General features: G+C 47.1%; 1 protein-coding gene across 4 annotated transcripts; it reads left to right on the top strand.

The window, feature by feature from the left end:
* The first annotated feature begins 690 nt into the window (after nt 1-690).
* On the top strand, nt 691-22,764 carry MEIOSIN (meiosis initiator). 4 transcript variants are annotated; one of them, XM_077131409.1, is made up of 14 exons: nt 691-814; nt 2,279-2,349; nt 6,509-6,599; nt 9,261-9,369; nt 10,652-10,786; nt 13,757-14,002; nt 15,167-15,275; nt 16,095-16,195; nt 16,671-16,826; nt 17,159-17,238; nt 18,164-18,334; nt 18,422-18,657; nt 21,374-21,463; nt 22,117-22,764. In XM_077131409.1, exons 2-14 carry the CDS (start codon nt 2,279-2,281, stop codon nt 22,283-22,285), a joined length of 1,764 nt encoding a protein of 587 aa, XP_076987524.1. In that variant the 5' UTR covers nt 691-814; the 3' UTR covers nt 22,286-22,764. The 4 variants fall into 4 exon arrangements, with proteins under 4 accessions (XP_076987524.1, XP_076987525.1, XP_076987522.1 ...); XM_077131410.1 differs by having other exon boundaries at nt 9,258-9,369; nt 18,443-18,657; XM_077131407.1 differs by having other exon boundaries at nt 692-814; nt 9,258-9,369.
* Nucleotides 22,765-22,906: the final 142 nt, after the last annotated feature.

Below are 22,906 nucleotides of genomic sequence, written 5' to 3'. Positions count from 1 at the left end.
ATTCCAGGGCTTCAACTTTCAACTAGGAATATATCCCCATATTGCTTCTCCTTAAAATATATATCTTAAATTCATCTTCCTCCTGGGCTTTAGAATGAGTGTAGAGCTTGCTATATCAAAGAATTTACATCTTACTAGGAGGAATTACTATTAAGGCCCAATTCAAATGGGCTTCCTCTTTGAATTCTTTCCCAATTGACTGCTGGCTCCTTTGACAAAGGCCCTGTCTCGTTCCATTCTTGTGGTGGGTTTGTCCGTTCCCCCACCCCCACTCCACGACTGTCCTGGGAAGACGGTGGCTGCGTTGCCTGCAAATAGCATGGTGCTTGGCACACAGTAAGCCAATCATATACGTGCTAAAGGAAAAAGTTGAAGGTGGAACATCCAATGGCCAGAAGGGAGGCTTGAGAGCTCTTCAATTCCTCCTGAGAGCTGGAAGTTGGAGGGACACCGTCTTCACCTTTGCATTGAAGGCCGCTGGAAGGAGGCGGTCGCTAGGGGGCGTGGCAAAGAGGGGCGGGGCCCGTGGAAAAGACCGCCAGTTGGGAGAGCGATGATTGGTCAGCACTTTGGCGCGCGTCAGGAAAGGCAGTGGAGGCGCGAAGCCCGCACGCTCTGTGCCACAAGACAGGGTCCAGGCCCGGCCGCGCGTGCGCACCGCCCACTCGCACCCTGCCGTTTCCCCTTTCCAGTCTCGCGCCCATCATCACTTGGCGGGAACTGGCGGGGGCGTGGCCTGGACTTGAGGCGCGCGCTTTTTCTCTCCTCCTCAGGCCTCGTAGGCCGGGGCCTCGCGCCTGTCCTCGCACCAGGGGTATTCGCGCCCACCCCACGCCGGGGCGGGAACGTGGTAGCCGAGGCGATCTGGGGCTCGCGCGTTGGGTCGGCCCCCGGGACTAGTGCGAGAAGCTGTCCATCGGGCTCGCGAGTGTGGGGTTGGCGAATCCTGAAGGGGTGGCCTCGCGCCATTTTGCACATCCTGAGGTGGATGCTAGAGGCCGACAGGAATGGGGCAGGTTGGGGGGAATTTTCCCAGTCCTAGACAGCTCAAGGGGAGCCTGGCGTTCGTTTGGAAGGGCAGCGTTTTGACTTCGGCCTCCCTCTAGAGGTTTTGGGGGGACAGGAAGGCGGCCGTGACCTGGGTGCAGGGCCCTGTGTGAGGCAGGACTCATGCAGCCGAGCTGAAATTTGGGTTTGAAGCTGGGCCTAGGTCCAAGGCAAAGACTGTGATAGTGAAGGTTTTGTTTGAGGGTGTTGGGGATCTGGAGTCTTGGTATATGTGTCTGAAGATAGCTAGTTTTGGAGACTCAAGTTCTTGGTTTTAGTGAGTGGAAACTTGAGTTAGGTATCTGGATATACTTATTTTGGGATCTGGAAATCTTTGTTTTCAGTTCTGGAATGTCGGGTTTTGGATGTTTGGGATCTGCTTTTGGGAGAGTGAGGCCTTGGTATAGATTTAGGGTCTAGAATCTCTGTATAGAGTGTGGGGCATGAGATTTGGGGGCTGGGGTCATTGTTTGGGACTTTGAGATCCTGGAGTCCCCACATTGAGTATTGGGTTTCAGTTTTAGGGTCTGGGATCTCAGTGTGGTAATCATGTGTGCAATCTAAATTTTAAGGTTGGGGTCACAAATGGTGGGTCTGACAATGTTGGTCTCTAAAGGTCTTTATTTTAAGATCTGAGGTCAATTTTCAGGACTGAGTTTGCATTGGGAGGCTTGGATGTCTTACTTTAGGGTTTGGATCCTCAGTGTTAAGATTTGTGTCTGTGATCTTAGCATTAGATTGGGGTCATATCTGGAGGTACGAAGTTGATAGTTAGGGGGTCTAGGGTATCTCGGTATTAGAGCTTTGGGTTTTTAGGTTTGGGAAGTCTCCTTTTTTGGCTTTTTAGCTCCTCCCTTTGAGAGTTTAAGGTCATGGTTTTTTGTGTCTGGATGGCAGAGTTTAGGGGCCTCAAACCACAGTTTTTGGTTGTCCATTTCAGGGTCTGGCCTCTCACTATTAAATAAGTTCTAAGTTAAAGTTTGCAAATGTGTCGATTTTATTTTTAGGTCTGGAACATTGGAGGCCCACACTTAATTTGGGATTCATGGATTTCAATTTAGAGTTTTTGGGTTTTAATTTGGGTTTCTGAGCCTGTATTTGTTGGAGTTCTGGACTCGGGTATCTTAATGCTCAAATGAACCCCTGGGGGCAAATGAAGGTTATGAGCCAGGCTGCCCATTCCTTTGGAATCCCAGAGGTCACTAATAATTCTTTTATTCCCTCTTTGCAGATGTGGGGTCCCAGGAGACGCTTGTGTTCTCCTAAACAGCCCAGAGTCAGTTCCTTGAGTTCCAGTGACAGGTCAGTGCTCCACCATGTTTCTCCTATGCGGGTCTACCACTTTGGCGAAATGATAATAACAACATTTACTGAGCATTTACCATTTGCCTGATAATTTACTAAGCCCTCTATTTGTATGGTTTTCTTTAATCCTTACAAGAACCCCATGAGGAAGTATAGAGAGTTCTAAGGTGGTTGGCAAAGAGCATCTAGAAGGCCCTGTAGGATTTGATGTTCTGGGTTTCTTAAATGTACTTCCTTACCTTTCTTTTATTCACTCATTCTTCCATCCATCAAGCGCCTACTGAGTTACAAGAGGGGATTCTCACAGCAAATTGAGGGCTGGATCCGACCTCTCCCAAAGTTTGGATAAAGAAAAGATAGCCAGAATTCATCTTATCCCCTACCATCTCCCCCCGTAACTTTCCAGTCCATCATTCATTTATTAACTCAAAAATTATGCATCTGATTTGTTCAGGTTCTCTTCTTAGGTACTGTGCTCAGAAGTAGCACAATGGGGAAACTGAAGAGGGCCTGTCTGGCTGCCGATTCCTCCTGGAATCCCAGAGGTCACCGACAATTCATTCTTTTCCACCCATCTAAATATGGGATTGTTGTATTCATGAAGACTCTTCATTGCAATAAACAAAAACCTAGCTTAGACAGGCTTAAGCTTAAAAGGGGACTTATTTACTTTTCCCTTCTCACATATGAGAAGTTTGAACTGGTTCTTGGTTAAGTCTCCTTCCAGCTCTAGTAGAATAAAGAAACTAGGTGGATGTTGGGCTGATTAGCTCAAAGTAGAGGAAACTCAGGACTTAAAAGTCATTTGCTATTTTCAAAGGCTGTGGGGCAGAAGGCGCATTCATTAATTCAACAGTTTTTTATTGAGCACCTACTAAATGCAAGGTGTAATTCTAGGAGCTAAGGCTATAGCCAGTGCCACATTATAACTTTTTTGGACCCTACATGTTTCTTTGTGGACCCCTTTCTTCATTAAAAAAAATACATTAAATTATAGTTGATGGCTGTTTTCGTATAAATATGAACTTAATCCAGGCTGGAGTATGTTCATTTTTTTCTACTGATTTTAAAATAAATGAAAACATTTCTAGGAGCCCCTAAAAAATACTGTGGGCCCAAACACTGTGCCTACTGTGCCTAACGGATAAGTCAGGCCAAGATATATCAGTAAATAAAAAAGACAAAATCCCTGCCCTCATGGAGTTTATGTTAAAGAAATGAGCAAATATATTAGATTTCAGATGCTGATAAATTGTATGGGGATGTGAGAAAGAATGACCTAGGGAGTGATTGGTCAGGATGGCTTCTCTGAGGAGCTTACATTTAAACTAAGACCTGAATGACAAGGAAGAAATCAGCCATCCAGAAAATCTGGGTGAAAGCATTCCTGGCAGAGGGAATAGTAAAGGGCCTGAGGTAGAAAAAAACTTGGCATTTTAGAAGAACAGGAAGAGGCCCCATATGGCTGGAGCTAACTTGTTCCCTTCAGACCCAGAGGGCAGAGCTGGAATTAGCTGATGAAAATTATAGAGAATGTGAGGAAAGATCTTTGTTAAAAACCAAAGCCATCCCGCAGAGAAAGGGCAGCAGCTTTGCAAGGAAGTGCAGGGCTCCTGGAGAACTCTGAGCAGAGGCCAGCTTGCACCCATGCAGGGCTGCTACCTACGGGATGCCAAGATTTTGTGATTCCTAGTCACCTTTTTGCTCCCTTTAGGTATTTTTTTTTCCCCTAGAACTTCTGTGTTTGCACAGAAGGCTCTCTCGTTTCTTTGCAAAACCCAATATAAATGCCCAGGCACTATAGTTGATTCTAATTCCCCTTTTCCTCACACATGCTCCAATAACACCTGGAATTTAAAAAGAACTGGGTATTTTTTTGTCCTTGCTTTCTATGTTGTTTCTCATGAGGGCTTACTGCCACCACTACCCCTGGCTCCAGAAGGAAGGTGGTGTGCCATAGATAAATAATCATGGCTGGATAGGACATTACAGGCCAGCTTTCCCAACTTTTCTTCAAGGATAGAGCCCCAGCACATCTGAATCTGAAAAGTATGGTTTCTACCAGGAGGACGTTGGAGGCCAATGGTGATTTGTTTTTCATTACTTCATTCAATTAACTAATATGTATGATTTCCTGTGTTCATAGCAGTTTTGAAGAAGTGAACTAAATATGTCATTCCCTGCCTCCAACCCCCTTAACGGCTTCCTGTTAGTCTTAGAATAAAGGCAAAGCTTCTCCATGCCATGAGCCCACAAGACCCTGCTTTATCTGGCCCCTTATCCCCTTTTTCAGGCTCCATGCACCCCATGGGACTCCTTGTTTTCCGTGCTCCAGACACTTCAGCTTTCCTTTGAAGTCTTCATGTTCCCTCCTGCCACAGACACTTTGCTTAAATTCCTTCTCTGGAGTGTTCTTTTTTTTCTTCTTTGTGCATACGTTTCCATTCATTCTTCAGATCAAATTCTGACCAGGTTTACTTCCTCAAGGAAGGCCCCACTGATAAGGTCAAAACCCCCAACTACGAACTTTCATAACACCAAGTTTCACCTCTTCTTTGTCCTCATCAGGGCCAGTTTCATGGGTTGTCACACAGGGCCCAGTGCATTCAAGCACTTGGTTTAGTGTGCTGCTGTTGCCGCCTTGAAATCCTTAATTTCATACACATTTTCATTTGCACTGACTCCACAAATCATGTAGCTGGTTCTGGTCTAGGTGCAATTTTATGTTTGTTTAGGTGACCATTTGAATAATGACTTTATCTCTTACTATATTATAAGGTCCAGATAAAAGGTGTGTTTTTTGGTTGGTTGGTTGGTTTTTAAATTTTTATTGTCAGAACAGATATCCAAAAAAACATTTCCCATTTGCTGTATTTCTTTTTCATACTTTTATCTCTGCAACCTATCACAGTTCCTGGCACAAAGACGGTGCTTAGTAAGTCATTGCTAAATGAATGGGTGAGAAAGATTCTTGTAGGAATTTAGAGTTTAGTTGGGGAGATGAGTGTGTCTGCCATACTTCTGCCTTCATTCGAGGGTAGTACCTGAGCCTGATTCTTCTCTCTGTGGTATCTGGCACAGGGCCTGGAAGATTCAGGGTATCAGTTCATGGGTGTGAGCCAAAACTAAACACATCTGTAATCAAGGAAGTGTTTTCGGTTTGGCTGTGCTGATGGTGAAACAATATAGAGTGGGGGAAAGAGGCAAGAGGGGTTGGGGAAGGCTTCCTGGGGCAGGTGGCTATTGAACGGCCCTGAAGAAAGATGAGATGGGGATTGGTAGAGATGGAGGCGTTTGTGCATTTCCCATGTAGTAGCATGAGCAGTGACAGTGCTATGTGATCTGGGAGTGTTTTTGTGTCTCCATCTGTTGGAAGAGGAAGTGGAGGTGTGTGTGCATGGGTTTATTATGAATTATGAATTCCAGGATTAGGCCCCAGAGGTTTGACAGCTGCCCAGGCATCAACTTCTTTCATGCCCTTATTTATTCATTTAGCAAATATGCAATGAGTTCCTGTAATGTGCCAGACCCTGCAATAGGTGTTAGTGATACTGCTTGCCTGCCACCCAGCTGACAGCCCAGTGCAGGGTTCAGACAAGAGTGAGTTCAGGGACTGGGGGACCTCAGCAGAGGCCTTCCTGGGGATTAAAGTCAGTTGATGAGAGACAACCAAAGGAAGTAAGAGATGAGACCAGAATAGCAGCAGGGCCAGACATGAAGGGTATTGTTGACCATGTTTAGAGTTTTTAAAACTTGATCTTTAACAATGGGGTGGCGCCGAGAGGGTTGCAGCAAGGAAGTGGCATGGTCAGATTTGTGTTTTGGCAAGATCCCTCTGACTCTAGTACAGAGAATGGGTTGAAGGAGGCCAGATGGGAGGCTGGAGACCTCTCAGGATGTCAGTACATAGTCTAGGGCAGGTGTTGTAGGGATGGAGAAAAGGGGACTGAGAAGGAATGGGCAATATTTGGTGACTGACCAATATTTGGTCAAGGGGGTAAGGTAGAGTGACAAGTCCTGATGATGTGGGTGTTCTGTGTTGGGTGTCTGGAGGATAGTCACTGAGATGGGGAACACTGAGACAAGAGGTTTGGGGGTCAAATGGCAGATTCTGTTTTGGACGTCCTATCTAAAGCCATCTCTTGTCCCACAACAGGAAGCAGAGGAAAAACCACACCAGCAAACTGCAAGAGCTGTCATTGCTGCTGCCTCTGTCCCTGAAGACAGGTACCAAAAAGCTCACCAAGGTATGAAAGAGAGGAGGCAGATGTGGGGCACAGATTTACAATATCACTGAGCAAGTTAACCTCTTTGCCCTGGGAAAATTAGACAGATCCTTTTAGTGACAGCACTGATATATGAAATATAGCATTAACGTAGGAGCATTCCTGCCCTGAATGGGAATTTCTGGGAGTCTGAGTTCCCATGGCTAGAAGCCTGGGAGATTCTTTCTTGCAAAGGAGACAGGAAAGCTGAGAGGGGGAAATGGCAAGGTGCCTGATATAGATCACCCAACCATGGCTTTGGTCTCTCCAGTTCCACAAGTGCAGAGCTTTGGGCAGTTTGCTTGGGTTACTCAGGGTTCTTAGCTATAGAATGAGGAAAATAACTTCTGCCACCCAGAGATATTGTGAGACTAAAATGACACAACAGCTGTGACAGGCCCAGCACATAGCATGTCCTGAATAAATGCCAGTTCCCTCTCTGTATCCCTTGTTTTGTAAACTGGATATCATCTCCACGAGGTAGGAAAAGATAAGGGTTCTCTCTGTGTCCCCAGTGGCTGCTTACTAAATGTATACAGTGCTGAGCTAAAACCTCACTCCCGGTGGGAATAGCTTAATACAAGACTCAGAGAGCTTTAAAGCTTGGTGTCTGGTCAGTCACAGATGTTTTCTTGCTATATTTTCTCTCACTCATTCATTCATCAGCCATTTATGGAAAAGTTGCTGGATGCCAGAAGCTGATCTGGCTATAACATAGGGGAGCAAAGACAAATGAAACCCATTCCCAATCCTCTGGGAACTCAGAATTTGGCCAGGAAGATAAAGATTTGCCTACAGAGATAACAGATCATAGCCAGAATGTGTTACTTGCCCTTATAGAGGTTTGCAGGGGATGGATCTTAGATATACCTGATCCTAACCTTCACCTTTTAACTCATCTACCACATTCTGTCAATCACCAGATCATGTTCATTCTCCCTCCTAAATATCTCTTAATAATAGGTTCTTGAATTAGTTTCCTGTGGCTGCTATAACAAACTACCACAAACTTAGTGGCTTAAAACAATGCAATATTGTTTAAATGCAAAAATAATGCAAATTCATTATCTTATATACTGGAGGTCAGAAGTCCAGAATCATTGTCATGATTTCAGAAGGATTGACTTCTCTTTCAGGTCCCAGGGGAGAATCCATTTCCTTGTCTTTGCCAACTTCTGGAGGCCACCCTACATTGCGTGGTTCATGGCTCCTTCCTCTACCTTCAAAGCCAGCCATGTAGCATCTTCAAATCTCTCTCCTCTCCCACTCTCACATTGCCTTCTCTGCCTTTGACACTCTTGATTCATCTAAGGATTCCTGGGATGACATTGGGCTCACCCTGATAACCCAGGATCATCCCCCATCACAAGATCCTCAACTCAATGACATCTGCAAAGTCGCCCTTGCCATGTAAGGCAAATATTCACAGGCTCCAGGGACTAAGATGTGAACATCTTTGGGGACCATTACTCAGCCTACAGAAATATCTAAGGAGCTTTTTTCCCTGTCTAAGACATTTGAGAATTTGATGTACATGGGTGCTGTGATAAGCAAAGATGAGTAGGACACAGTTCCTGCCCTTGAGAAGGACAGTTCAGTCAAGGGACAGTCAACATCTCATACCTGATCAGTTGACCACATCTCCTTTTAGAATTCTCCCAGGCTTCAGCCTAGTTTCTTTCCATTTATTCTCTGCTGTCTTGATCCCTCTTCCTCTCTATTCTCCCTTAAGTTGAGTCCTGGGCCCCTATTCTACATGCATTCTGCATCCCAGTTCTCATGCTTACACCTGACCAGTCTGCCCAAAATGTATCAACACCATCCATCCCAGGATCCTGTGACATGCTGAGTCTAGTGCTCGATAAACCACTGGGACCTAATGTTTGCTGTGTCCCTCATTTTGAGATTTGGGATTCAGTTTAAAGTCATAGTGTCCTCCTTCCTCCTCACCCTGGTCAGTTAAGTGCCTCCTCTCCCATATGATCCTGGAGCTTCTCGTCCTTCTAGCCTTTTGATTCTGGTGCTTGGGATATAGAAATCAATCAGCTACAGTCTCTACCCTCAAGTAGTTCAAGGTCAGTGGGAGAGAAAGACACATAAAAGATAATTTCAAAACAGTGTGGCAAGTGCCTAAATGGAAATAGGCCCAGGGTTTTACAAGATTACTGAGGAAGTACATCTGACCTAGCCTGAGCTCAAGAGGCCAGGGAGACAGGAAAGATTCTGGAAGAAGAGATCACTATGCTGAGTCTTAAAGCAGGAAAAGCCAGGTGAGGGGATTTGTGGGAAGAAGAGATAGGCTTTCCAGATTGAGAGTACAGCACACACAAAGGGCCAGGGGCAAGAAGCTGAGCAGTGTGTGCAGAATAACTGGACCGGGAGGCAAGCAGACCTGGATTCATATCCCAGCTCTGCCATTTCTTCTCTGCAATCTTAGCAAATCCCCTTAGCACTCTAAGCCTCAGTTTCCTTAGCTATAATCCCTCTGTCACTGGGCCATGATGAAGATTAAATAGCAATATAGGAATGTCTCTGCCTACCGATGAATTGTTAGGGGCAGTGGGAGGAGGTCCCCAGCACTTTCATATTATCTTGAGCCTTGGTGCTTTTGTTATAAAACCATCTTTCTTTTGGGGGCAGAAGGAGATTTTGCTGCACGTTCTGCATTATATTCACTATCTCCAGAGAAACATTGATGTGGCTAAGACCTTGCTCAAATCCCATACCACTGATGGGGAAGGTGGATTTGGAGGTAAGTCAGTCCAGCCAACATTTTCTGATGTCTGCTACATGCCAAGTGCCCTTTTGGCTGTTGGGGACACTCAGCAAGTCCAGATGAGTCCAGACCCTCCTAGATCTCACAGTCTTGTAGGGGAGACTGAATCAGAGAGATGGGTGAGATGCTATGGGAACTATTGAAGCAAGTGAGAAGACTGTGAAGGGGAGGGACCTTGGCTGGGCCTTCAAGGACAGTAGGAGAAGGGATCTTCCAGCCAAGCAGAAGAAGCAATCCGAACAGAAGTCTACAGGCATGAGAAAACTCATGTGGAATGTTGGGGACAGGCAAGTGGTTGGGTGTGGTGGGAGAGACCAGGTAACATCAACTCCAGAGCCAGGTCCTGTCTCATGCAAAACCTTGTAACTTTAACCTCTCTGTGCTTCAGTTTCATCATCTGTAAAATGGTAGTAATAATAGTTCTTCCCTTTTGTGTTTGTTGTGAGGATTAAATGAGTTGATATATGTAGAGAGTATAACCCAGTGCCTGGAACATACCAAACACCCAGTACTGTATATGGGATTCTGTTGTTGTTGCTGGGGTACAAAATACAGGGGCAGAGTGGAGGAGATAAGGCTGAAGACATTCAGCAGGGACTAGGACAGCAGGGACAAGATCTGAAGGGATTTGGGCACCCAGCTAAGGAACCTTGTTATCATGAGGGAGATGAGGATTACTGAAGGATTTTAAGTCAGGAAAGAGTTATGGTAAGATTTGTTTTTTCAGAAAGCAGCCCATGACATCTAGTGTGGAGGATGGGTTGTTAAGTGCGAAACGAATCAGGGAGATCAGCAAGATACTATAAGAGTGGTCTGGACGAGAGACAGTGAGGCCCAATCTATCACTAAGGCTGAAGATGAGGACAGAAATGGATAAAATTGGGAGATGTTTATGAGAAAGAGGGGCCCCCGCAGGGTGAGTGGTGGTGCCCTTACTGTGTTGAAGAAGGTAGAGGAGGAATTGGTGTGAGGTGGGGAATAAGAGGAAGATTTTAGGAAGCATTGAGTCTGTTTTCCCCTGCCCCAGAGAGTTCAGAATAGCATTGAGGAAACCAGACTTTTAGCCTTATACTTCTGCCACCTGGTTGTACGACCTCAGACAAGTCCTGTCTCCTCCCAGGACCTCAGTTGCCTTCTTTGCAAAGTCAGCCTGGAGATAGCAGCTGACCCCCAGGATTGGAAAGCATCATCTGGAAGGTAGGAGATATGATAGGAAGGATGAGGATATCTGAGTTGTCTTCTTCTCCATCCTTTGCAGGGCTGGGTTGGAACCCAGCTGTGGTCCTGGCAAAGCAGAGACAGTCTACTCCGTCCAGCTCCCCACGATCTCGGAAGTCCTGTCTTCAGGGCACCTGCCGGAAACCTTGGAAAAAGAAGCCAACCAGAACATCAGGTACACACTGTTGGTGGAGGCAGAATGGGAAGCAGTGTTGAATCAGAGCTGGGCTTCTTCTCCAGAGATAGCAGCCCTGTGAGGAGGCCTGGGCAGCCATCCTGAGCCCCTGATGAAGCTTTAGGGTCAGACAGGCCTGCCTTCACCTCCTGGGTCCTCTACTTCCTAGCTCTGAGGCTGTGGTAGGCCGTTCTGCTGCTCTGAGCCTCAATTGCCTCTTGTGAAAATTGTTACACCTATCACAGGGTTGTCTTAAGGATTATGTAAGAACCCGTACATATTTCCCTTCAGTAGTGCTTTGCATGTGATCAGTGCTCAACAAATGGAAGCTTCTTTTATTATTACTTACTGTCTTTCCACCATTCAGTCATCCATCCATGGGCCAGGGCAGCAGGGAGCATGCAGTGGTAGAAAGATCCCAGTGTAGGAGTCGAGAGTCCTAGGTCCAATGCAGTAGACATGGTCACTAAAGCAGTAACCCTAGGCACTTTCCAGGACCCAGAATTATGTGGGCAGAAGACAGTCTTGCTGTGAGGGCATCACAGCCGGGTGGAGATTAGATGGAGCAAACACAAGTGGTTATGGCTGGAGCCCAGGGCTTCTGGATAGACCATGAAGACCTTTGGTGTTTAGTGAGAGAATTGAGCTATTAGGGGATTGTGACTGTTGAAGAGCTTGAAAGGTTTAGGTGTTTAGATACCCTCCCCATTACTTTCTAGTATTTTCTTCTTTTGGCTCAAAGTTCTCTGTATGTGAAAAGTGCAATGGGTTCTCGGTTATTTTCACTGCAAAGATTAATCCTGCTTGCCACTGAGCACTGCCTGCTGCATGCCACGTGGACCAGATTCTCCTGGTTCAGTTCCCAGTGCTGCCCTTCTCCAGCAGGCAGAGCCTTAGCCACCAGCCATCTGGCCACGATGCCTTACCTTCAGGAAATCTGGGTGTGCAGCCAAGGGTTTTATTCTTAAGACACTGACTTGCTCAATTGTACCCCAAAGCATTTTTCTCTGAGGAAAGTCTGTGGTGCTTTCCTGCTGGGCTATTGACACTAATAGTGTTGGGAGAATCTTGTAGCATCTTTTTCCCTGTGGGATTTTTGTAAATTTGATGGGTTCTTATTTAAGTAATGATTTTGATTTGGGGATTATATTGATTTGGTACACATTGAGACTTAAAAAAAAAATCCAAAGACTATGAATGATTGTAGAGATTTTATCATATCATGAATCTAGTTGCTGTGATTTTGTATCATATATGCCTTCCATCATATGACCAACACCTTATAAATAAAACCACATTTCTCGCCTTAAAAAAAAGACTCCTAGGTCTGGTCCCAGTACTGCCACCAACAGCTATATGTTCTTTACCCTTTATGGGCCTCAATTTCCAGGTCTTTAAAATAGGAATTGGATCTAATCAGTGATTTCCAGCCCTGTCTGCACATTTGAAATTTGAATTCTCTGGGGATTATATATAGCTATGCCTATACGTCATGTCCGGAAATTTTGGTCTAATTGGTTTGGGGTGAAACCTGGGCAGCAGTATTTTTTTTTAATTAAAAAAAATTTTTATTGTGGTTATATTTATAACATAAAATTTCCCTTTTTAACCACTTTCAAGTATACAATTCAGTGGTATTAATTAAACTCACAAGATCATCTTACCATTACCACCACCCATTGTCAAAACTGTTTTCATCACCCAGCATCAGTATATATATTTTTAATTAGATACGAGTTTGCAGAGTCTGCCATATCCATAGAGTTTACTGCTGCAGAATTCTTCAGAAAATTATGTTAAAAGAAATGGGTTTAAACTTGCAGAATCACCCAGCATCAGTAGTTTTTAAAAGTTCCTGTGGTAATGCTCATGATGGTCATGAGTCAAAAGCATGCTACGAGGGTAGTCTCTGATTGATGATTAGGGCAGTGAAGGATTAGGCCAGGCAGAGTTTTTTGTTTGTTTGTTTGTTTTGTTTTGTTTTAATGTATCTCCCTACATATATGTATTTCTTTATCTACACATACACACATTCAGAAGCAGATATGTGATATGTATATCATAGGGAATTGTTCTAGTTTGCTAGCTGCTGGAATGCAATATACCAGAAACGGAATGGCTTTTAACAAGGGGAATTTAATGAGTTGCTAGTTTACAGTTCTAAGGCCGAGAAAATGTCCCAATTAAAACAAGTCTAAAGAAATGTCCAATCAAAGGCATGTAGGGAAAGATACTTTGTTTCAAGAAGGCCAATGAAGTTCAGGGTTTCTCTCCCAAGTGAGAAGGCACATGGCGAACACAGTCAGGGCTTCTCTCTCAGCTGGAAGGGCACATGGCAAACACGGCGTCATCTGCTAGCTTTCTCTCCTGGCTTCCTGTTTCATGAAGCTCCCCGGGAGGTGTCTTCCTTCTTCATCTCCAAAGGTCGCTGGCTGGTGGACTCTCTGCTTTGTAGTGTTGCTCTCTCTGAATCTCTCTGAATCTCTCATTCTCTAAAATGTTTCCTCTTTCATAGGACTTCAGAAACTAATCAAGACCCACTCAAATGGGTGGAGACATGTCATCCCCTAATCCAGTTTAACAACCATTCTTAACTAAATCACATCAACCAGGGAGATGATCTCATTACAGTTTCAAATATACAGTATTGAATAGGGATTATTCTACCTTTAAGAAATGGGATTTATATTAAAACATGGCTTTTCTTAGGGGGCATACTTCCTTTCAAACCAGCGCAGGAATTTTGTTCACAACTTTTTTTTTTCTTTGAGTGGGGTACATGGGCTGGGAATCAAACTGGTCTCCTGCATGGCAGGTAAGAATTCTACCACTGAACTACCCATGCACTCCTAGGCAGAGCTTTGAAACAGGTTATTGGCCCAAAGTAAAGAAGCCCCCTACCTGGGCAGCCATTTCTGGTGACAGTTGGGCAGGCCCCCAGGCCTCTCTGACATCTGTCTGCTCTCCCAGAACGCCTGACTCCAGCCCAGAAGCCTCGCCGTGGTCTGGCCCTGGACCATCCTGAGAAGCAGGTGATCCCATCCCCAGACCAGAAAGGAGGAAACGTGGGGAAAACCACCATTGCTCCGAGATGCCCTCACTCCTGCCGACACCTCAAGGCTGCATCATCCTTGTTTCAAGATGGAAGAAAAGGAGGAAGATCCCAGCTGACATTGCTGGAGATGGCTGAGAACAACATCCACTGTGGCTCCTCAAGTTGGTCTCTCTCCTCACCATTGACTTGGTCATTTGTTTATACGCTACTTGTCAGGCACTTGCTGGGTCCCAGGCACGGTACCGGCGGCTAGGGCTACAGCACTGAGCAGGATAGACTCTGTCTCCCACCTCATGGGTCTTATGGTCTCTCTTCCAAGTTTCTTTTTAATTTTAGGCTCTGTTAAGAATATGAGGGAAGGACGAGATCAGGGTCAACCTCGTGTGGGCTTCAGGTCGCAGAACTGGGAACAAGGTCAGGACCCTTCCCGAGACTTCACTTGAAATGCCAGACAGTCCCCCTCATGACTGCCCTGTTATTGGTCAAGGGGTGAAGGGACATTCTGCAGTCACCTGGCAAGAAAAAGGCCTTTTTCTGAGTTCCATACCCAGCCTGGCCTCAGACCAGCTGTGAAGCCTCGAGTCATGTAATTTTTCTATTTGGTCATTGAGCCACTACACTCTGAGCATCTCCTCTGTGCCAGGCCATGCATGGGGTGCCGGTGACACAGCAGTGACCATGCTCCCAGTCCAGTGAAGGACTGACATGATAGTCCAGAGTGATCCAGACTTGCTGCGCATGTCCAGAGGAGGCATCTGACCCAGCTTGAGGGGCAGAGAGGGCTTCTCAGCAATTCTGTTAGCAGGGTGACCTTGGACAAGTTACCTGGTATCTCAGTGCCTCAGTTTACTTATCCATAAAACTCAGCAAAGAGTGGCTAAATGATATGTAAAATGCTTAAAACAACTGCTGTCGGGCAGGCCACAGTGGCTCAGCAGGCAGCATTCTCACCTGCCATGCCAGAGACTGGGGCTCGATTCCTGGTGACTGCCCATGCAAAACAAAACAAAAAAAAAAGCGCTGTCACATTGTAAGCACTATGTACTTGTATGCTCATCATCATCCTCCTCCTTATTCCATGAAAGAGTTTTATTTTTGTTACAACTTCTGACAGAGATGTACAATTTAGGGAGCCTGGGGGTGGGGGGTGGGGAGCCAGGAGGGCCTCTCCTGAGCTTCATGCAGAGGCCCCACAGCCTAAGATCTAGACTAGGATTGGGGCCTGAGAGGCTGTGGCAGAGCCTGGCACTTCTCTCTCCCCTGTGTCTGTGAATCCTGGAATTTGGACCAATCCACAGGGGTGATCATTCTGCTTTGCCCCTTAGGCTGCTATTGTGGAAACAGGGCCCAGGATGATGGCTCTTACCCTGCCATCACAGTCCAGGAAGGTGCCGAGAAGATCCATTTTCTCGACTCAGCACAGCCTTGTCACAGGTAAGGGAACTCCAAGGTCACAGAATAGGTGGGACTGAGGTGTTGGTCTGGCATGGTTGAAGGGTGGTGAGAAGTGAGATCTGTGCCTAGCTTTGTGCTGGGGGCTGTGCATGCACCAGAAAGCCTTACTCTCTATCTTGTTGTCTGGCAGCAGCCTCCTCACTGGTCCCACTGCCTTCTGTCCCCCACTCTAGCCTGTTCTCTGGTCAAGAGTGACTTTTTAAACACATAGACCTTGACCATGTCAGTCCTTTGCTTGGTCCTACAGGGAAGAACTCAAATTACCTTAAATAGCATTTGAGACTCTTCTTGACCCCAGCTCACCTCACCAGTCCTTTCTCCTGCCCTTTACTCATGTATCTGACACTTAACAAAACCAAAGTATTTGCCATTCCCCAAGCAATTCATGCCCTTGCCCCGGCTGTTTTTTCATACTCTGGTCCCTCTTCCTGGAGTGCCTGCTCCCCTCATCCACCTGGAAAGCTCAACCATCCTTCAGGCCTGAGCTCACCTGTGGTTTTCTGTCCTACTGTCCTCATCCTCCTTGAGCTCTTGCCATCACTACAGTGTCTCCTAGACTATCAGTGTCTGTTTACCTGCTTGTCTTCTCATAATACTTGAAACTCCATGAGGGTGGGGCTCCAGCTGATTGTGCTTCCAGCACCAGAGCTCCGCACAGGGTCTAGCACAAATAGAGGGTCTGTGTCTGACTGCATAGCCCCCAACACTGAGATTCCACAGGGGAAACAGCTCACCCAGGCATGCAGCATTCCCCCATGCAGGGCTCTGTCTCTGCCTCTTAAATTTCACCTCTTGCAGGCAGAAGTTGGTGTTCTATGATTCCAGCGAGGAAGTGGATAAGGAGTCCCCAGATGCTGACCCTTGGCTTCCTGCCTGGACCCCAGAGGGCAGCCCCCATGGTGATTGAAACCCTGTCTCTCCTGCATATAGGCCCTTGTGGGGCCTTCTTGGTGCCTCCTTCTGAGGATTTCAATGGAAGGGAAAAAGGAGGAGGAGGGAATGCATAGTTACTAAGGATAAGGATGGTGAATATACAGTCTGCCTACTGTCACTTCTCCACTGGTTACCATGGCAGGCATTACTAAACAGTCACCATGCTATTTCACCTAAACCTGACTCAGAATCTTTCTTAACACAGGTAGCTACAATCACACTAGTTAACCTGGCACATTATGATACTGACATTTTTCTTGCCACCCCTGACATAATAATGCCACACATCATGCTTCTTCATCTCCCTTACCAAGCAGTCACAATGAGAAATTGACAGAGTCACCTTTTCCCTATGTCTGGTACCATCTCTGAAAGCCACCTGTTCTGGTGGGGGGAAGGGAATCTCCGGCAATAACTCTGAGCCAGATGTTTCCTTTTTAGGGAGCCCACTGGCCTTAGGTCCTCCCCAGATCAGAAACTGGAGTGGGGTAGGCCACCCGAGTGAGATCTTGGGACTCAGCCCTTCCCTCTTCAGCTCCCCGGGGAATCTGCTACCAGAGCAGATCTTGGAGGATGACACAGAGTATCTGACCCCAGGTGAGCCTCAAGGGCTGGAGCTGACACTTAATTCATCTGGATGCCCCCAGGTAAAGCCTCAAGTATTCCACCTAATGGGGAAACAATCCCATCTGGTATGGTGAGTGTGATGACAAAGGGATAGAAGGAAGGCTCTGGGGCTCCATGGCAGGGAGCCTCTCAACTCTTCCCAGGGTGTTGAATGGACCCAGAAAAGCTGGATTTGGACCTTGGGTAGGAGACCTCAAAGCAGAAAACCAGAGAAGGGGCACTGCAGGGGATGGTGGAGACAGAGGCATGGTACTGTGGGAGAAACATTTGTGTTCCAACCACCCCTCTGATCTTCCTGACAGCTCTCTTTGAAGAAGTGTACTTAGAGCCTGACTCTTCACCTCCTGCCTGCATATCTGAGGCTCCACAGAAGCAGGAGCAGGTAGGTATCTGTCTACCCACTTGCCACTCATCCATGGAGATGGCCATCCTCATTTTCACACACATTACTCACTGATTCTCACTCATCCATTCCATTTACCCACTCACTCACCCTTCCAAAAATTTATACACCCTTCTATCCAATTGTCTGCCCAGCCTTTGAACATTCGCCCTGGCTACCAGGTGCCAGGCTCTGTGCTGGACATTTGGAATGAATAATACAAGAATGATAAAAGCTAAAAATGGTCAGGTAGCCGTAAAAGATCCCACCTGATTTTACAGCTACTCTATGAAGTAAGGTCTCTTGAGGCCCCCATTTTACAGATGAAGGAACCGAAAACAGGAGGGATCCTCAGAAAACATCATTTGGAGTAGGGACCAAATGCAGACCCCTGGGTTAACTCTCTGCACACCGTCTGTCTCCAGGAGCTCACTCTGATGGAAAGACAGCTCCAACTCTAGTCTCCAACTGATTCTTCCTCCAGGATCAGAAGGGGCAGCCGGTTTCAATAGGCAGTAGAAATAAAAATGGACACCATTAACAGAGCTCTTACAAAGTACCAGGCACTATGCTAAATGCTTTTCAATTCTGCAAGGTATATAACAATATACGTAGTGATGCTCCGAAAAGTTAAATGATTTGCCAAAAGGCATTACAGCCAACAAATGCTGTGGTACAATGATGATATTAAGAGATAATGTCTCAAACTAGGAGGCAGGAGACCTGAGCCCAACCCAGGCCAGTCTCCTTCCCTATGGGGCCTTCAGAACATTCACTTGCATGTCCCAGGGGCCATTTGGATGAGATTATATTTAATTAAAGTTGTCCTTAATGCTAATATGTCCTGAAAAGGTTATGAATGGGGGGGGGGGGGTGAAGGGTACCTTCTGCCGCCACTTACATTCCCTCCCATCTTTCTCCTAAGTCCCAGGAAACCCTGTCTGAGACCCTCAGAGACCCTACTGACTCCCACAGTCTGTTCCAGTCTTCGGTTTCACTAGACCACTGCTACCTGTCACTGAGCGAGAACAGCAGGGCACCATCCATCCTGAGTTCTGGGGAGACGGAAACAGAGTCCGTGTGGAGGCCGCAGGAGGTGAGAGGAGACAATCCAGTGAGATTGGTTCCACACCTCCTGCCCTCTCTCAACTCTCTGCCCGCCCCCCACCCCCGCCCCACCCAGGCTGACCCCGAAAGTTTGCAGTCCTCCAGTGATGAGGATGGAGACTACACATGGACGCCTACCCGACGGGCCACAACCCTGCCCCCAACTGGGAGAAAGGCCAAGAGGGGCCAGGCAGGCAGGGACCCCATGAAGCCCAAGGAGACCAAGAAAGTCCCATGTTCCACCCAGATGAAGAAAAAGTGTGTCAACGGCTTCATCATGTTCTGCAGGATGAACCGGAAGCAGTACATAAGGTGGGCAGGGGACCTCTCCCTGCCCCTGAGAGGGCCTATCTTTGTCATCTGCCCCTCTACCAGCCACCCCCACACCTCACCCCCTCATTCCATCCCTTTGCTATCTGATACACGTGTCTTCCAGAACAGCTCTTCCAGAACGACTTTTCTCAGCCTCAACTCTCTCCCAGAATTTAACCTGGCCCCGTTGTATTGGTCAGGACCTTTCAATAGCAAGCAGTGAAACCCAGCTCAGGCTTAAGGGAAAAAAGGAAAGAAAATCAATTTGCTTATATAACCTTAAAAAGAGTGGGGGTGGGGTGGAGTGTAGATTTCCTTCAGATGTGGCTGTCTCTAGGGGCTTGAACAATGCCGTCTGGAATCTTTGTTCCTCTTTAACCTCTCTTCACTCTCAAGCATCCTGTGCCATGTTGGGGACAGGTTCAGGCTCACAACCTGTCTACCCCCTGGACATTCCTGTGAAAGAGAGTTCTTCATTTTTCCTGCTTCAAGCAAGAGTTCTTGGGGCTGACTTGGATTGGATCACATGCCCAATCCTGAAGTCAACATTGCCAGGCCGCGAGCCACAGCATGGGGAGCCCCCCAGCCCACAGGGACCAGCAGCGAAGAGCTGATTCCCTTATAGGAAAACCCAGATGTTGGTACCAGGAGGGGTGCAATCAGGTTCCCTATACTCTCCTGGGATACTGGGTACCCACTGAACACCCATTTAATCCACCCCTTTCTTTGGTTCTTCAGCTCCGTAGAATGTTTCATAGAGGCCTTTTGGGCCAATAGGAATAGAAAAGACCTTGTTCTCAGATGGGAAAACAGACACCATGTGGGCAAGGAACCCTTATATGGTTGTTCTAGTTTGCTAGCTGCCTGAATACAACACACCAGAGATGGTTTGGCATTCAATAAAAGGGGATTTATTTAGTTAACATATAGTTCTTCAGAGGAAAGGCAGCTAACTTTCAACTGAGGTTCTTTCTTATGTAGGAAGGCACAGGGCAATCTCTGCTGGCCTTCTTTCCAGGCCTCTGGGTTCCAACAACTTGCCCCAGCATGATTCCTTTCTGTATCTCCAAAGGCCTGAGCTGAGCTGCGAGTGCTGAGATGAGGTATGCCGAGCTGCTTGGCTGTGCTACGTTGAGCTCTCTCATTTAAGCACCAGCCAATTAAATCAAACATCATTGTTTGATTTAACATCATTCATTGCAGCAGGCATGCCTCCTAGCCGACTGCAGATATAATGAGCAACAGATGAGGTTCACGTACTGTTGACTCATGTCCACAGCAACAGAACTAGGCACCTTCACCTGGCCAAGTTGACACCTGAACCTAACTACCACATGTCCACCCCTTGCCAACTTGGCAACTATATGTGTCACCTTAAATGATATTAAAGTGGCACAAATTCTCTTCTGGCTGTGGACCTATGAACCTCAAAACAAGTTATCTGGTGCCAATATGCAAAGGAGGATATTCACAGGATACAGGTTTTCATTTACATAGGGAGAAATTGGAAGGAACACAGGAATCACAAGACCCAAACAGTTCTGAAAACCTGCAGGGCAAATACCATTGGATTTCAAAGTCTGAAAGTCATTTATCCTTCAGCTTAGAAAGTGGCATTCCAAGGGCCTATGCAGTGGCCCACCTCTTTCCGAATCAACCTCGGGCAACATTGAGGAGACCACCTTTTTCTCAGCTCCACCCTCTCCAGGCATCAGGGCCACACTTGGGGTCTCTGACATTTCTGGGGCACATGTTCAACCCCTCCATGTGGTGTCAGCCAGGCTCTTCCCAGTCCCCAAGGAGCATGGTGTGCCTGAGGAACACAACTCTTCCACTGCAACAAGGGGGAACATTCATCCTCTCCATGTATATGGGTGGGTCCACTCTCCTGACTGAGGTTTCTTGGCTTCAGACCCGAGCTCTCATGGTTCTCACTCTGCAAACTCCAATTTGTCCCTTTTGTGTCCACCTTTGTCCAGATTGGCAGTGATTCTGTTTACACCAACTGTCTCTTCAAGCACTCCAGGACTTCTCCATCATTCTCTTCACAGTTCCTCCAAAACCTTCCCCTTATCCATCCAAAAAACCATTCCAGCATATCTGGTATTTGCAAACTGCAGCAGCATCCCACTTTTCAGGTACCAAATCTGTTCTAGTTTGCTACCTGCCAGAAAGCAACACACCAGAGAGACTGACTTTCAATAAAAGGGGATTTATTTAATTAACGTATGGTTCTTCAGAGGAAAAGCAGCTAACTTTCAACTGAGGTTCTTTCTTATGTGGGAAGGCACAGAGCGAGCTCTGCTGGCCTTCTCTCTAGACCTCTGGGTTCCAACAACTTTCCCTGGGGTGATTCCTTTCTGCATCTCCAAAGGCCTGGGCTGAGCTTCCAGTGCTGAGATGAGGAATGCTGAGCTGCTTGGCTGTGCTACGTTGCACTCTCTCATTTAAGCACCAGTCAATTAAATCAAACATCATTGTTTGATTTAACATCATTCATTGCAGCAGGCACGCCTCCTAGCTTACTGCAGATATAATGAGCAACAGATGAGGTCCGCGTATCATTGGCTTATGTCCACAGCAACAGAACTAGGTACCTTCACCTGGCCAAGTTGACACTTGAACCTAACTACCACAATGGTCATACCACTGCCTCCACTGAAGCCAGGGTGCTCTATGGGCTTCTCGTTACATCTACCCCTTCCTTTTGTCCCAGAGCCTGTCCTGGGACTGCGTCTACGGCTGCGACAAAAGAACTGGCCCAACTCTGGCGAGTGATGACCCAGCAGGAACGGAAACCCTATTGGTGAGGAGTCCCTGTGCCCAGCAAGGCATGGATGGTGGGATAGAGGGACCTTCCTGAATATTTAATCCTGCTGGACTTTTAGAGCCTTCAGCTTCATGGTATTGGAAGCAGGTTGAGAGTTTACCAGAGTGGGGGATTTGTATGTGGCAGATTTTTATGAAATATTTGGGGCTGATGAAAGTGGGAAGGGGCCCCCCCTGTAGCTAAGAAAGACACATAGTTGTAGTTTGGGATTTGAACTTTGCTGCCCTAAATTCCTTTTGCCACCTTTGCCACAGTGATTTTCTCAGAAAATGGTCATATTTCCCTTCATTTTGGCTTCCTCCTTCCCTCCTCTCATACCCCATCAGCCCTCTCCTCTCCACCAGCTGTCTAGGGCTGCTCCCTGCTCATTGCCAGATACCCCCTGAAACACACACGGATGTGCGCACTTTTTCACAGATCCCCAGAGGAGTGTGGGACTCCACAAAGTGTCCTTGGTCAAGTCCTATTTTCTAAGCCAGGACCTGGAAGCCCAGGCTGGCTCAGTAGAACTCACTAGCAGTGACCTCATCTGGCCCTGATCACTGCTAGGGCCAGAGGTGAGGGTGGGCCAGAGATGCCTGGGAGGTGAATGAGGAAGCCATGCCAGTCCTGCCGCCGTCTTTCCTCAGTGTCAAGGCACGCAGGTTCAGCCGCCAGCATAACCGGATTGTGAAGCAGGACAGCTCCAGCAGCGAGGACGAGGACTGGGAGACCCCCAAGCCCTTCTACCAGCTGCTGGCCGAGAAAGCCAGCTGCTCCCCACACCAGGATTCTGCCCTGCCGCCTCATCGTGCCTGAGAGATGGTGACCCCCACCTCCCTTCCCTCGCCTCCCAGCACCTCCTTCAGCTATTGTTTGAAACCCAGAGTGACAGATGATAGGGAGATAGTCCCCTCCTGGAACTCAAGCCCCAGTTAGTACAGGTCCCCTTTACTAGAGCCCACAGGACAGGGGAAACGGCATGTTTATTGACCCCAATGCTGTGTGTTTGGGTTGTAAGACTTCCATGGGCAGCCTGAGCTCTGCCCATGTGGTACTGTTTCCCCCAGGGCTGGGGGGTGGGGAGGGGAGGATGGAAACCCTAAATGAAATGCAGGGAGGTCAAGTTTATTAGATGCAGCTTATCTCTGTCCTTCCTTTCTCCACCCCAGAATCAAATGGTTTCAACCCTGTTTACTCTTACCTCACCCCACCCCACCGTTCTATTTATAGATTATTTATTGTTTTAAACAAAATAAAGCAAATGGAACCTTGATACCAGCAAGGTAGTCAATCCCACATTCTCCCACCTTCCCTGCTCCCTTAGTAGTAAACTGGTCCTTATACCCCAGATCTGGAGGCCCCAACCCCCCAGGGCTTGTAACTGAAAAGAAACCTCCCAGTCCACACCCTCCCAAGCCGCACCACAGACCTCATTCA

This window comes from Tamandua tetradactyla, chromosome 16, assembly GCF_023851605.1.
Source record: "Tamandua tetradactyla isolate mTamTet1 chromosome 16, mTamTet1.pri, whole genome shotgun sequence".
NCBI classification, from domain to species: domain Eukaryota; kingdom Metazoa; phylum Chordata; class Mammalia; order Pilosa; family Myrmecophagidae; genus Tamandua; species Tamandua tetradactyla.
Note: the sequence above shows the minus strand (reverse complement) of the source record. Positions and strands in the feature narration are given on the sequence as shown.